This window comes from Chamaea fasciata, unplaced genomic scaffold (genome assembly GCF_029207755.1).
Source record: "Chamaea fasciata isolate MVZ Bird 193981 ecotype frontalis unplaced genomic scaffold, bChaFas1.0.hap1 SCAF_14, whole genome shotgun sequence".
Lineage (NCBI taxonomy): Eukaryota > Metazoa > Chordata > Aves > Passeriformes > Sylviidae > Chamaea > Chamaea fasciata.
The window spans coordinates 6,040,208-6,054,636 of NW_027094099.1; the positions used below are offsets into that span (position 1 = coordinate 6,040,208).

Sequence of the window (14,429 nt, forward strand, 5' to 3'; positions counted from 1 at the left end):
TCTTCAATGGCATCTATAAAAGCCCAGTACTCCTTGGTCCTTCTTGTACCTGTGGTGATTTCATCTGCTGAAATCCAGACCTAGTGTGATCATGGCTCTTCCAAAAGGACTGCAATAGCGAGAACTGCTTTAGCTGTAGAAGGCAGAGGATAGGAGAGAATCTCTTGCCCTCTTTCATCACCCTGTCTGCCAGTGAAATGCAGAAACCAGGGGAATGGGTGCATGGGCCTTCACGGGGGTAAAGAAATCCCTCAGTGGTTCAGCTCCAGTATTTCCTGCATCCAAGAACGTAGGGTAGGGAAAGGCTTTTTCTGCATCCATCTTTCTTAAGGACACTGTTTTTTTTCAAGGAAAATGCGTTCTTTCTGCAGTTTAAATTACCTGTCTGCTCCGGCACGCATAATGTGGCAAGAGACTGCTTTATTTCAAGTGTTTAATTTAACACAAAGATTATTTTAAAAATTAAATTAAAAGAAAATAACCTCCTAGAAGAAATTTGGAGTAAACTGTTATGGCCAGTGTCTTTCAGTAGTTCAGGCTAAAGGACATGGTAATTTATTCTAACTTTAATACATCTGAATAATTAATTCAGAAAGGAATGCTTCCTGGAAAAAAATGAAATGAGGTAATGATTGGAAATGCCTATCTGACGGCTATAAATATGGCAGCCATCTTTACACATGACTTCATCAACATAAAAATTTTCTCCCTTCCTTCTTTTTTTTTTTTTTAAGTAACCTGTAGATCACCGGTTGGAAAAAATGACCAATTAAAATAAAACCAAAGCACTCTAGATTTTCCACTTGATCTTTTAATTTGTACTGAATTTCTTGTAGATTCAGCCTTTTTCCTTCTCTGTTAAATTTTTACATGGAACACTGAAATAAAAACATAACACCTTTTCTTAAATAGTAGTAGAATATGCAGTGTCTACTGCTTTTCCTGTTAGTGATTCCTGGAAGATAGTGTCTGTCCAAAGCAAATGAATGTTATTTTAAATACTTGTTCTAAGAAACAGTTAAAGGACTCGTTGGTTATGCTGTAGCAGCAAATTTATTTTGGCCTTCATCTTACTTTTAAAGAATTCTTTGGTTTAGGTGTTTCAGCTAAGCAGTTTCAGTGGCATTTGATGTTGCACCTGTAGTGACAAAACATGACTTACAGTAATTATTTTCACTGTATGCAAAATGCACAGAAATTGTCATTGTCTTGTTCTAAAGTAACTCAGCCTGAAATATGTAGTCATCCTCCATGTTATCTTGCTTTAAGAGTTTGAGAGTTAAGTTCTGCAAACATTGAGGCTGTAGGAAGTAGAAAGGAAGTCTTTAAAATATTGTTTTGATGCGTGTTTTGTCTACTTTTACTTTTATATTAGGAATTTGGTCAACTTTCTATGCTAATATATGTTTAGGAGAAAGCAGTAGCTGTGATACTTTAGATAAACTTAACAAACTTGTCCTTGTTTGGGATTCAGGTGTGCAGTTGCCTCAGGAGGAAGGCAGTAACCAGACTTCAGAAACTAATTGATATTTACAAACCCTTTGAGACTGACAGGTAATTTTTTCACAGAAGAACATCAGTACTTTTTAAATACTTTTTTATTTTGCGTATTTTTATTTCTGAGAATAAGAAATAGGAATTTTTTCCCAAAATATTTTGCTGGCTTTTTCTGATTTTGGTTTTTGTTTTTCTTTTTTTAAACTATAATTTTTGATTTTCTGTCTCAATTATATACCTAAAATAGTATAGTTATGCTATTATTTTTGCTAGGTTTCTAAGTAAAAGCAAAGGTGTTTTTATGTTGAAATTACGGACATCTTATTTCTTCCATTTTGCTGTTGCAAGGTATTTTGGTTTCTCTATCTGCTACTGCACAACTTCATATCTGAAATAGCTCATCAGTCATAATCAGATTTTTTCTATTGCCCCAGTAGTTTTGTAATCTCCAGCGTAGTGATTGTTGAGGTTTGCAGAGAAGTTCTGATCTCGGTTGCAGCAGTGCCAGTTGGGCATAGCATTAAGTTTCAAGTTGCTCTGTGCTGCAAAGAAAGGCTGTGCTTGTGCATGTGAACCAGCACAATTCCATCCAGTCCAGTGGGATAAAGCTGGAAGGCACAGGAGCAGGTATGAACAGATCTCTGGTCTTAACATGGAGGACAGAGCACCAGCTTCTGAAATTCAGGGAATTCTGCTGGTATTTTTCATAGAGGAAAAATGAAATGCATATGGAAATAATTAGTTACATGACTTACTAAATGGGAGTGTAGTACAGTTTTCTGTGCTCAGAAACTCACCCAGTAATATTCAGTTAGAGTTCAGTGAGATTGTTCATTATTTGCAGAAAATAAACTGTTCTGTGGAATGATCAGCAGAGAGGAGACTAAAATTACAGGTACTCTTCATTTTCTTAAATTTGCTTTTCTGCCTGCCATTAAAGAAGAGAAGATTGGCAATATTGTGCCTGTGCCATATATTTATTCAGAAAAACTAGTTCACTTTGTGAAGAACAGCAAAACAAGACAGAGTTTATTTTATGGAAGCAGTAGTCAATCTGCATGAAGGAGCTTTCATCATTGGGGCTTTTGTTACACACTGCAGTCCGAAATGGTGTGTTCTTTTAAAACTTTTTCAAGCACTGAATCTGTTTTCAAAGTATTACAGTTGCAGGTCTTCTGTTGGAAGTGTTTTGAACTCCGGTTTAGTTGGCAGTTTGCTCACTATCATTTTTCCTTTTGTGGTACATCTAGATATTTCAAAAAAATATGGAAGGACAGATTGGCTTCCTGACAGGGTTTTGATGGAAAATTTCCTTAAGTTTATTTGGCTTTACATTTTTAGTCTGAAGACTTTGCCATAGGCAACCAGTGTTCAAAGTACCTGTAATGGCAGCTCTGCATTTAGCTGTCAGCACCACAGTATAATCTGCAAACCTTCAGCTTGCCTTAAAAGGGGAGAAAATACTTCTTTACTGTAGGTCTTGAAGGGAGGTGTTGTATTTGTGAGAACAGCGTAGTAATGGAGAGTTCTGGATGATTTTTGTCAGAAAATACACCGTGAAGGTTGCAGTGTCAAGTTTTCAGAAGCTGCAGATCTGGCTGTCAGTCACTGTTCTTAAGAGTCCCCAGTGACTGCCTGCGGTGATTCAGATCATTTGGAAAAACCGCTCTTGAGGTCCATACTGAAACTCTCATTCTGGCTTCTTAAATGCTCTTAAGCTTGTACTGCTCCCTCAAGGGGAGTCATCTGAAGAAGATTCTTGTGCCATTGAGACCCCCAGTCCTGCCTGGCCTTGCAGGGTCTCCTCCCTGGCATGCCCTGGCTGATCCCAGTGCTTGCCGGTGCTGCTGCCAGGACTGCAGCGCTGCAAGGCTCTGTATCGAAAGGGGAGGAAAAGGTTGGCCCGTGAAAGGTGGTCTGCTGATTTGAGAGGTGAAAATGGGCAGGCTTTGCTGTAAGCGCTGAACAAACACAGCATTGGGAGACAGGTTAGGCAGGACAAGGTGGGATCTTTATGGGCAATTGTGGAAGTCTGTAAAAGGAAAGAACTGAGAGAGAAGATGTACAGTGACAATGATGTCTAATTAACAGAAGTCAGACTTTGTGTTTCTGGAGAACCAGATATCCAAATACAAATAGAACACAATCTGGACTTTTAGCAGCAGTGTGAATACTAATTTTCTGTACTGCTTCGGGAGTTTGACTGTATTTAATTGCATTTTTGAGGAAGACCATCTTTCACCTCTCATAGGAGTGGAAAAGAATGGTTGGTAAAGCTAGTTTAAAAATAGCCTGAGGAGTCTGACGTACTCAGCTGTGTATACAAAGTTCACCAAATTACTAAAAGAAATATAATACTTAGTATTGGTGTTCTTCTCAATTTCACCAACATTTTTACTTCCTGCCTCCTAAAATGTTGAGATATTTTCAAGTATACCTGTACTGTGAGTTCATGTGGTTTGCTGTCTGACATACGAGACCAGGTTATTCTTGGGTCATATTTTTGAGATTTCCCCTGGAACCATATGGGTAAGAACTATGTATTTACATGAAAGATGAGAATATAGTGTGTTTTTTTGACTTCAGGAGTTGGAACTTTAAGAAAGGCTTGCTTAGTCAAAGCAGGTTATTTGATGGGTTGGATTGTTAAAGTCAAAATTTCTTTTCTTCGGCTATAATTTACAATGAAAGAGAGACTACATCCATATCCTACTCCAGGATTATCCTGAAGGAAGGAGATGCATTTCAAGAAGCAGTTGTGACGTTCTAGGGAGCAAAAGGGCACCCGGGTTCCCCTGGGCTGTTGCCCTGGGGCCAGGGATGAGAGGCAGCAGGTTCTGACCGAGCCGGCAGGATCCGGCCGCTCGGCTTGCAGGGCCCTGCTGGTGTAGGGCTGACTCTAAAACCATAGGTTGCTTCCTGGTTGGAATTTAATGTATGATTTATGTATTATAAACTTGTTAATAAAAGGAGGTGCTGTACCTTTAAGTAGCACATGCAGTCGAACCATCAACAGGCATCTCTTGCAGCAGCTTTAGCCTGTTTCTCCAATCATGCCTGCCTAAGTCAATAACGCTTTGCCAAAGCTCCTCGTGCATTAAAGGTTACCGTTTAGCTTGTTCCATGAATCACAGCAGATGCATAACTTGGCAGTGACCATTTCTGTCCCTCCCCTTCTTCGCTTCATACTGACTGCAGCCCCCCAGCTCAGTGCTGGCCGAGCCCCCTCCCCCAGCAGGGAGAAGTCATTACATGAAGAGATCAACTTACCAGTTGTCTTCAGAGCAGTGGCTGAGAGCAAAGCTCCTGGTCGGACCGTGAGTGCGAGAGAAAGGGGGAGAGGGAGACAGACTCGTACCTACAAGAGCTCAGGGCTGTGATCCTGAGACACAAGTGCATCTGCTAGCTGTTAGTACTTGGCAGAGGGTTTGCTCCTCCAGGGTAGCTCTAACTTTGGGTAATAATGTTTGTCAGCTACCTGATACTAACGTTGCTCTGCTTTCAAACAGCAGTGTTAGCAAGACCTGGGGGTGAGGTAAGCAAAACACAATGTCTTGTCAAAAATCGTCTTGTCACAGTTGCGTTTGCTTCATATCTGTTAAGATGGACTGTGAATGATTTTTATGCTATTAGACATTTTAGAATTGTGTTGTTTGTGTTGTGTAAAAAGCTTTTGCTTTGGTTTAGTTTTGGGGGTTAGTTTTTGTTCAGGGGATTTTTGTTTGCATTTTTGCTTTGGGTCTGTTTGGCTTGGGGTTTTTTTGTCTTTGCAGAGGCCAAAAGGTACTAAAGGAGAATAGTTTGAAACTTCTCTGGATTTGATATAAAATACGCTTTCTGTGAGAGATGACTAATTTGTGAATTTTTCTTTACTAACATAAAGAGAAATATGATACTCTGCAGCAGTAGATGGTAGTATTTTGTTCATATTTTCTGCAAAAAATGTGTGCTAGTGAAAAAGTTTTTGCACAGGATACATTTTGGGGATGTGAGCATGTAAAAACTCCAGGCTTCATTACTTTAATAACATTCTTTTTGTGCAAATACATGTAATGTTTAGTCTAGGGCAGGGCAGAAAGAACTTGATTTTTAAAATACTGTATATTATATAATTAAAAAGGGACTTTATGTGTTCCTAATATTCCTAATTCCTAAATCTTGAACAGTGGAATAGAACAGCTCTTTATGTGCTTTAAAAAGTTGCTGCTTGATTTATGAAGAGCCATTTTCCAGATTTTTGTCCTCATCAGAGCAGTTTTGTCATCAAGTACTTCTTTCATACCAAAGCAGAATTTTTCTGCTACTCTTTTGACATTTAGGAAATAATTCAGCAGGCGTGGTACTATTAGATATAAGATACTCCATCTGATGGAATTACTTGCAGAAAACACATTTGATACTCATTCTCCCTTGTTCTACCTGAAATGGGATGTGTAGCTGTGTATTTTAAATGTGTCATTGGGTAATTTTGTTCCATAAATAAGTAAATCCTTAAGTAAATCTTCTGAAAACAGTGATTCTGCTTTAAAGCTTTGTCTTTTATTAGTGCTGTCATAACTTAATAGTAGCCTAATGAAGTTCAGATCAATTACTTACCCTGGTAAAAGTAGAAGTAAACTGGAAAAAAACACCTTGTTCAACAGTGTGTGGTTGACACTCTCTGCAGCTCACATGTCTAGAAATAAACTTTATTTTGCTTTCAGGGTCTTTTAATAGGAGAATCTGTAACAGCTTTGATTCAAGAGAACGTCTCTTAATGAAGTCTTGTGCTGTCTTTGATCTAGTTAAAGCAGGGAAAAGTTTTCAGCAGAGTATTAACAAATTTAAGTGGTTTGATGGTCAGAGCAACTGGAAGCTGATCATTGCCCTCTAGTTGTCACAGAAGTTTTTAACTTCCTGCTTGATTGTTACAGAGCACAGAAAATGATAGATGGACTCACCTTGTTCAGACTGAGGGACCTTAAAATCTGCGGTGGCTCATATGGAAAATATTTCTGTCACCACTGCATGCACATGTGGTCTTCAGAGATCCATATAAAGAACAAATCTAGAGCAGCAGCAGTGTTGCCTGCCAATTATCCTCGTTAGCAAGTAAAATAAAAGCAATGCTGTGTTCTTACCTGGAAATTAATTTCTGCTGTAAAAGTGCAATGTGGAATGTTTTAGCACTGTGATCCATATGCCAAGTACTTTAAACTGAACTGGTTTTCTTAGTTTTTCAGCTAATACAGCAGATGGAATATAAAAAATTGGCCTGTTGCTTTATCAATGAATTTTAGGTTGTAGATCTTAGCGTAGGTAGTGAGATTTTTTTCTCTTTTATTATGTTCATATGCCTAATTTTGGAAATTTCATCATAAAAAATACACTGTGTCTACTGTTATTAATATAATATTTCTTTGTCCTGTATTGTAAGAGACCACCCGATAATCTTGTGCATTTCCCTGCTCCAGCTGCAGAACCTTGGCTACATAAATATTATTTCTCTAGGAAATTACTCAGTAAAGATTTTTCCTGTGCTTGACAGTGAATTGAAGACAGAGAAAATAAGTGAGAAGCTATTTTTTTAAAGGAGCCTGAATTGTCGTTTTGTGCTCCTTTGAACTGCTTCGTATGCTTCTATGAATATTTAAATTGATTTATAGGTATGTATTTCTAAAACTTCTACTCATAAAAGTGTCAGTTTTTGATAGATTATGAAGTCAACGGGAAGTTGCTTTTCTTGCCAGCTTGTTTTGTCTGTATTTTAATGCTGCAGAACTTTACATGTTCAAGAAACAGCAAATAACAAGAATTCAAGTATTATTTTTTTCCCCATATAATTCTTAAGGAACCCCTAGCACTTGATCTAATGTGTGTATGATTATGTTCTGCTTTTCATTTGCTGTTGATTTAAGGCATGACTTGGCATGAAGTCAGTGAAACTGCGTTGCATCACTTTTCCATCTAGGAAGGAAATAAGGTTGCATAGATTTGCAACTTGCACCACATTTGTATGGCCAAGCCCAGAGCCTGAGTGTGTGTGCTTCTCAGAAAATGAACACGCTGAACTCCTGGCAAAACATGCTTAATCAAGGTTTCCTCCTTCTCACTTCTTTAATCTGGTGGTTTGGAATCAGCTCTAGCATGAAAATCTTGGTTTGATGAGATACACTGGCCTTGAGAAATCCTTGAGCAGTAGGGAGTTTTCCTGAGGAATAGCCCATCCCTGTATCTTCAGGTGTTCCTACGTCTGTCATTACTCTTCTCTCACAAGCAGGTAGCCTTTTAAACTTTGTTTTCTCAGTATACTTGTCAGATATTTGCATTTGAGAATTTCACATGCCTTGGGATTTTAGTTGATTCAACTGAATTTTCCCATTTTAGTAGCTTCTTTAATCCCATACAAATTGACCATAAATCAGTACTGTCAGCCCTGTCTCCCTCAGTACAGGTGTCAGTGAAGATGTGCAAATGTTCTGAAATTACCAGCCTGTCCTTCTCAGCAATAAAATAAAACCAAATTGTACCATTCTGAGTTTGGTTTGAATTTTTTTCTGCTAGTATTTAAAAAAAATTCAGTTTAGGTGCCAAAATGTGTGGTGACAATGGAAAGGAAACCTCACATATAACTTCTGTGTTGATTTGATTTTTTATTTTATTGTGATAAGTAATCATAATCTGACTAATCATCAAAATACATGATATATGACAACACAGAACTTTCAGCATGTTTAAGTGAACAGGAACAGGTTTTAAGATACCTAATTCTTCAGTTCTTTAGTAGTTGTTCAGATAACAGCATGCTTTGCCACATGTGTCGAGCTGTTTATAGAAGCAAAAGTTTTGTTTAAATATGTAGATACTGTTTAGCTTAAGAGTATTGAATTCTAGATGCTGTTCGGCTTTCTTCATAAAGTAGTTCAGCATGAAGTGTGGAAGATACTTAACAGTGTCCTCGAGAGTTGTTTTAATATATTTTTATTATAAATAAATTTCACAGATGTGAAATGCTTCCCTTTGGAATTCGGGCATAAAGAGGGTGAAAAAGTCACACTCCACCCGCTGAAATGACTAAAGGGAGCCTGAGCAACTCTGAGTGAAATTCTTGGTGTGCTGCAGACACTGCTGGTTCTCATCTGTGGCTTATGGGTCAACAAATGCAGCAGTTGTTGTACACAATGTCCCAACTTGCAAGACCAGGAGTAAACAGACAGGAGTGCAGAGGGACCTTATTGCCATGAGCTCCTGTTCATATCCACCTCCACACTGCTTGTGTGTAGCTTCTCCACAGGAACCAGAGAGGCAAAGTGAGCTCATCAGCATTTGAAAGGATCATTCACTGAACAGGGTCAGGTGTCACAGTCCCCACTGCACAAATGCAGCCCTTTGCAAGGAAAAACTCAGTGTTCATCCCAGTGTTGTTACTTATTTCCACGTGGTACAATATGAATGGAGCTTTCCCTTGTTGGTCTTGCTCAAGCAAGAAGGAAGAATACAAAGAAAACCCCACAAAAGATCCTGAACACCTTGAGGTCATGGCCCTTTTGACGCTGTCTCTCGTCAAGGAGGAGCTCTCTCTCCTGAGACTTATTGGAGTAAAATTTCTGACCTTATTCCATGGAAACTTCCAGTGTTCCATGATCAGACCTGCTGCACATGCAGACATTGGTGTATGCATTTGTGAAGAGGCAGAAGACAGCTCTCCAGCAGGTCACATCTGCAGCAGCTGATGTGATTTTGGCCATTTCTGTGAAAGGGCAGCATGGAGAATGAACATGGCAGTGCTCGTGCTGCAAGACTGTTGGTGGTTCTTCATGTACTGCATTCAGCTGTACCTTACCAGCCATACTGGACTGGCCATAATTGCTGTTGTATCTGTGGATTTTGTCATCTTCAATTTGTTTATCCTTATAGTCCTGTGCTGTTGTGCTGTTACACAGCTGTTACTTATAAATTCCTGGGCCCCATAAGTAAAATACAGTTTGGAGGCTCAGAGCATTATCAGTAAGAGCAACTCTCATGTATGCTTGAAAAGTCAGCCTTTCTAGCACGTGAATGGTTTTATACCTGAGCACTGTCTCAAAGAAGCTCCGTATGGCAGGAGGTGAACTAGTTAAGCTGTGTCTGCTCAGTCGTCAGGATCGAGTTTAGCTGATGCTGCACCTTCAGTCATGGCCAGGGATCTCATGATGCGGCTCTATAAAACAAGCATTTCCATCTCTGACTTCCACAGGGCCAGCATATAAGAAAACATCATTTCTCCCTCTGACACAGGAACAAAACTAATTCCTCATCTCTGTGCCTGAGTGTTTCCATCTGCAAGCCAAGGTTAATAGGGTTTCCATTGATTCTCCTGAGAAATTGATACATCACCTTGACTGTTACTTTCCCATAAAACATCACCCTTAACCCTTCTGTTTATGAAGCATGAGAATGTTTGAGAATATTTGTGGACCAGTAACTAAGGAGGGATTGAACCATTTATTTATTTAGCACACATAAAAAGAAAGTTATTTGGATTTACTTAAGAATTACCTGAGTAGAAAAAAGATATGGTAATTTACATTTGGCAGTAACTGCTGACGTCACTGGTAGAACATCTGATAGGGAGACATACGATAGTTGAAAAATAATCCTGTCAAGGAAATATCCACAGCCTTGGCCAAATTATAAGAATATGCTCTATGTATTGGTGTAAGTACCAAAGTACATGTTTATTTCACCTCTGACATTCTTGCCTCACTCTCCCTGGCTTTATTGTCTGTCTCAACTGCAGTACTAGTAATACAACTCTGGTCTGCTTTGGAAACTCTGGTGTAAACTTAGTGTAGTAGAATGTTCAGCTTAGAGTAAATTACATTCTAGCAAAATGACTTAAACTGTGTTCTTTTATCCTATGTGATTAGGGGAAATAAATGTTCTTCCAGTTTTACTCTCGGGATTTCTGTATGGCATTAGCTCTTCCTGTATGGTGTATCCGTGCCTATTCTTGTGGGAGCGACAGGACTGCGATCCCAGCAGAGTGCTGTGCGCTGACCAAAGTCTGTAAGGATATTTCCCTGGTAGTTCTCTAGATCCAAAGTCTTTTGGCTTTGGGCTCTGGTTCAGGCTGTGCTGAGCTTCTTGTTCCCTGCCATAAACATCTAAAAGATGGATTGAGGGCTGCAGTTATTCCCACAGTAATTACAGCATCATGCTCAGTCCTAGCATAGTTAAGCTAAATTCATTAAGTCATTACCAAAGAAATGGTTACGTGTGATGGATGAGCTAATTTGTTTCTGAGACATGGTTCATAGACCACTTACTTGAAAGCTGTTCCAGAAACTTGTTGGATTACTTATTAGATAGACATATGTTTAAATGAATTTACCATGAATTTTACACCTGGAAATACTATTTTCCCTAGAAACGAATAGTTTACAAAATACTTTCCTAATCATATTTCATTATCAGTATCCATTCTTTTGATTTGCTTAATTTTTCTTTTTACCTTTGCTTTTTGAAGTAATAATTCTTTTAAATTTGAATTCTAATGAATGTATTTTTATCACTGTAATGTAAATGCTTTTTCTTCTGGCAGAGTGAGTTTAGCTCCTTTTCTGAGGATTTTAATATTTGTCCCAAACATGCTGAGCATATAAATGGAGCAATAACTTTAGAAGGCAGTTAGTTTATATTAAAATGTATTGAAAGCTATTCACAAACAACAGAAAAGGAGGAAATAAAGATATAGTAAGTAAAATAAGTCACTGTAATTGTTTTGTAAATCATAGCAGTCATTGTATAAATGGGTTTTTCTTCTAAAGACTCCTTTGGTTTTCCTATCTCTTTATGGCAATTTTATAAGGCGCTGAATTTTTAAGTGCTCTGATGTATAATAGGACACAGGAATGTGTTCCAAGACTCATAAAATCTTTAATTAAAAGAATGGAAATTCTTGTAAACTCCTGGTGGTTGCCTTTAAGTAATATCACTTCTTAAAACCTTCCCACTCCCCCCAGCCTGTGGGATTATCTTGCATTTTGTTAGAGCACTGTTAGATTCTGCCCATGGATGATGTACACGTTTTAGGGAAACAGACTGATTATTAGAATTCCCTGGCCTTTCTGGAAGGGAGACCTGGCGCACAAAAGAGGCTCTGCTGAGTAACTAAACAAATGCTTTGCTGTTAGAAGTTAAAATGGAATTTTGCTACCAGCTTTCCTGGAGGCACACTGCTGCGGGTGGGTTACTGGCAGTTCTCACTGAGCTGTTGCTCAGAGCTTCTGAGTCCAGAGTTGGGGGCAGTTCTGCAGCCATGAGGAAGATAAAGCACATTTTCAATGCGTGGTGGAAAAACAGTGGGCAGAAGGGGACTGGTATGTGACACATATCCCTGTCCTTACTTGATCTGTAGCTTTTTCCATTTTTCCTTCGGTGTCACTTGCTGTTTGTGGCAGCCTAAAGGACAGCAGCAGGGATCAATCATCACTCACTGTGTGAGGACCCAAGGGCACCAACACAGCGCTTATATCACTGACAGCAGCTACATTGCTTCTCTTTAAAGAGCCCTGCTAAATGAGGCACATGAAAGTGAAGCATGAGAGAGTATTAAATTAAAGGTTTGCCTGTGTATGTCATTGCCTGAAGCTGTTGATCTGTTTCTTCATGGGTCACAGGTATTATTTTCCCAGCATGTGGGTTGTGAGGAAGGTTTTGTCAAGGGACAGAAGTTTTTGACAAATTTCCACTCCTACCTATTTGGCAGTCACAGGAGAATGAGGTGAATTAGGAGTCAATAAATTAATCCTCCAACCAGAATTGCTTTTTGACTGAAGCATAATGTTTACTTCCATATTTAATGAAATTTCTTCCCAAAATGTCATGATGATGGGAATAAATCCTCAAACATTTTTGACTTCAAGACAAATCCTTTTGTTACTCAAATTTTTAATCAAAATTTAAAAAATTTTTTAAAACTGGTTTTTGAAAAGGTGCTGACTAATATCATCACAGGTAGATGATAACATGGTAAGAAGTTTGGTATTTAATAAAAAATTGCCTCCTTGCACCTTGGAAATAGAAATTACAGAGGCAATGGTAAGAGCATGTGGAAACGCTGCATTTCGATCCCAAACAATTAATAGATTTACCATAAGAAGATTTTACCATACCTCTCTGAGGAAAGATCTCTTCTTTCTATTACTGTAGTTATTTCACTATACATTTCAAATGAGCTTTAAGTAACTGCTGCAGAGACAACAAAGCTGCATTTGATAACATTTGGTGTGTGGAGGATATATTAACATCTGTACGTGAACAGAATGTCTGAAACACGTGCTGGACTCTTGCTTGTAAGCACTTGAAAACTGAGATTTATTTAGTGTTTGAGTGAGCAGGTGATAGTGAAGTATTCTAGCCAGGGGCACCAACTGGTTTGATGTTAACTATGAGACAATATCCTCTAGAAAAGCACAAGGACACAGAATGACTATATAAATAACTTATTTCCTCATTAAATGGAAAATTCTTGCTGAAATGGCAGAATTATCTTGTTGGAGCCAATATGTTAAACATTTCCACATATATTTTGATGGTGAGAACCTCAGGCACAGATTCTCTTGGTGCTCTGGAGGAACAGAAGAGAGGAGGTGATAGGTACATAGTGCCCAGGTGACACAGAGGTGATGGGTGCACAGTCCCTGTGCCGTGAGGTGTAACCACCTATGAGGTGGTCACAGTGTCACTTGCTCTGTGACTCCATGTCATGCTTTTGAAAATTTTGAGTATTCAGGTGATCCTTCAATACCTGGTTAACTTTTCAGTGTTCCCCTGAGGATCCCTGGTGGAGCATATACCAATGGCTGTGATGGTTTATGTTTGTTGGGTTGCTTGGCTGTGGGTGATGAACAGTGCATTACCAAAGAAACCAATAATTAGGAATGATCAACGCAAGAAACAGAAATACTGCTTCAGCTGCTTTATTATGGTTTAGGAAATGAACAAAACGAAAGCAAAGCAAAATGATAAGTAACTCCAGCATTGAGCCATTGGTAGTGAAAGTAAGAAAACTCCTGATACATCCAGCTGTCCCAGTGTGGCTGTTGGGGATTATCTCTACTTAAACCACGTCAGCAGAGGCTGGCTTGTGCCTCTTCTCTCTGCATGACCAACACTTCTGATATTCAGATGAGAGTGAGGAATACTGGGAGAGACAACTAATGCAATGATGCTTTATTTGCAGTCATAGAAAAGGGTTTCTAACCATGCAAAAATGATTAACAATTAAGTAAAGCCTTACTTAGGATTCAGCTTAAGGTAAACAGTCATAATAACTTGTTCAGAAGAAATTAGAAAGTTTTAGAGGTACTAGCTTCCCTTTGCATAGCTGTGTCGATACTGAGAGGCTTTAAAGGAACTTCTAAGTTTAAAGTACAGTTCTACTTCCTTTTTTGTTCTCACTCCTAAAAAATTACCTAACTCTCACACTGTTTTAAGGGTGTTAATAAAGGCTACTTCTTAAGTGTGGGCTTTTCCTGTCCATCATTTTTGCTTTAGTAGTGGATACATTGAGTCATTTGGCATCTTTCAATTTTGTCATTCTCACTGCAGTATATTCTAGTTGTACAAATGAGCCATCTAGTTCTTTGATGTAATTCTCAAAGGCAGTTTAGGAAGGAAGAATCTGTAAATATCTGTTTGTAAGACATTCAGTGCATTGAAAAAGTGGGAGTTACTTGAAAAAATCTAATACATTTTTCCATGTTGTCAGAAGTCAGTATTGATGCACAGAAGTCCATTAGTCCTTGGGAAGAATGGCAGTTGGTGTAGCTCCAGCTGTATATGCAGCCGTTCATTTTAAGAATTGATTGAGAGCAGATGAGATCAAAAGTTAACATCTGCAGCTGTTTCTAGCTGCTAAATAAGCATTAAGGACCTGGTGAAGCTGTATTTTAGTGAAGAATAAACAC

The 14,429-nt window shown here is 38.6% G+C and overlaps 1 protein-coding gene across 2 annotated transcripts in view; it reads left to right on the forward strand.

Annotated features, from left to right (window-relative positions):
• Window positions 1-14,429, forward strand: part of THSD4 (thrombospondin type 1 domain containing 4) — a 234,124-nt gene that overhangs the window by 140,114 nt on the left and 79,581 nt on the right. The window contains exon 1 of one of the 2 annotated variants that reach the window (XM_066196707.1): window positions 4,934-5,032. The exons of the other annotated variant lie outside the window; for it this stretch is intronic. Within the exon in view, the coding sequence (XP_066052804.1) occupies window positions 4,961-5,032 (72 nt within the window). The 5' untranslated portion in view covers window positions 4,934-4,960. Of the gene's footprint in view, window positions 1-4,933; window positions 5,033-14,429 lie in introns of those variants that run through there. 2 annotated transcript variants of the gene reach the window in all.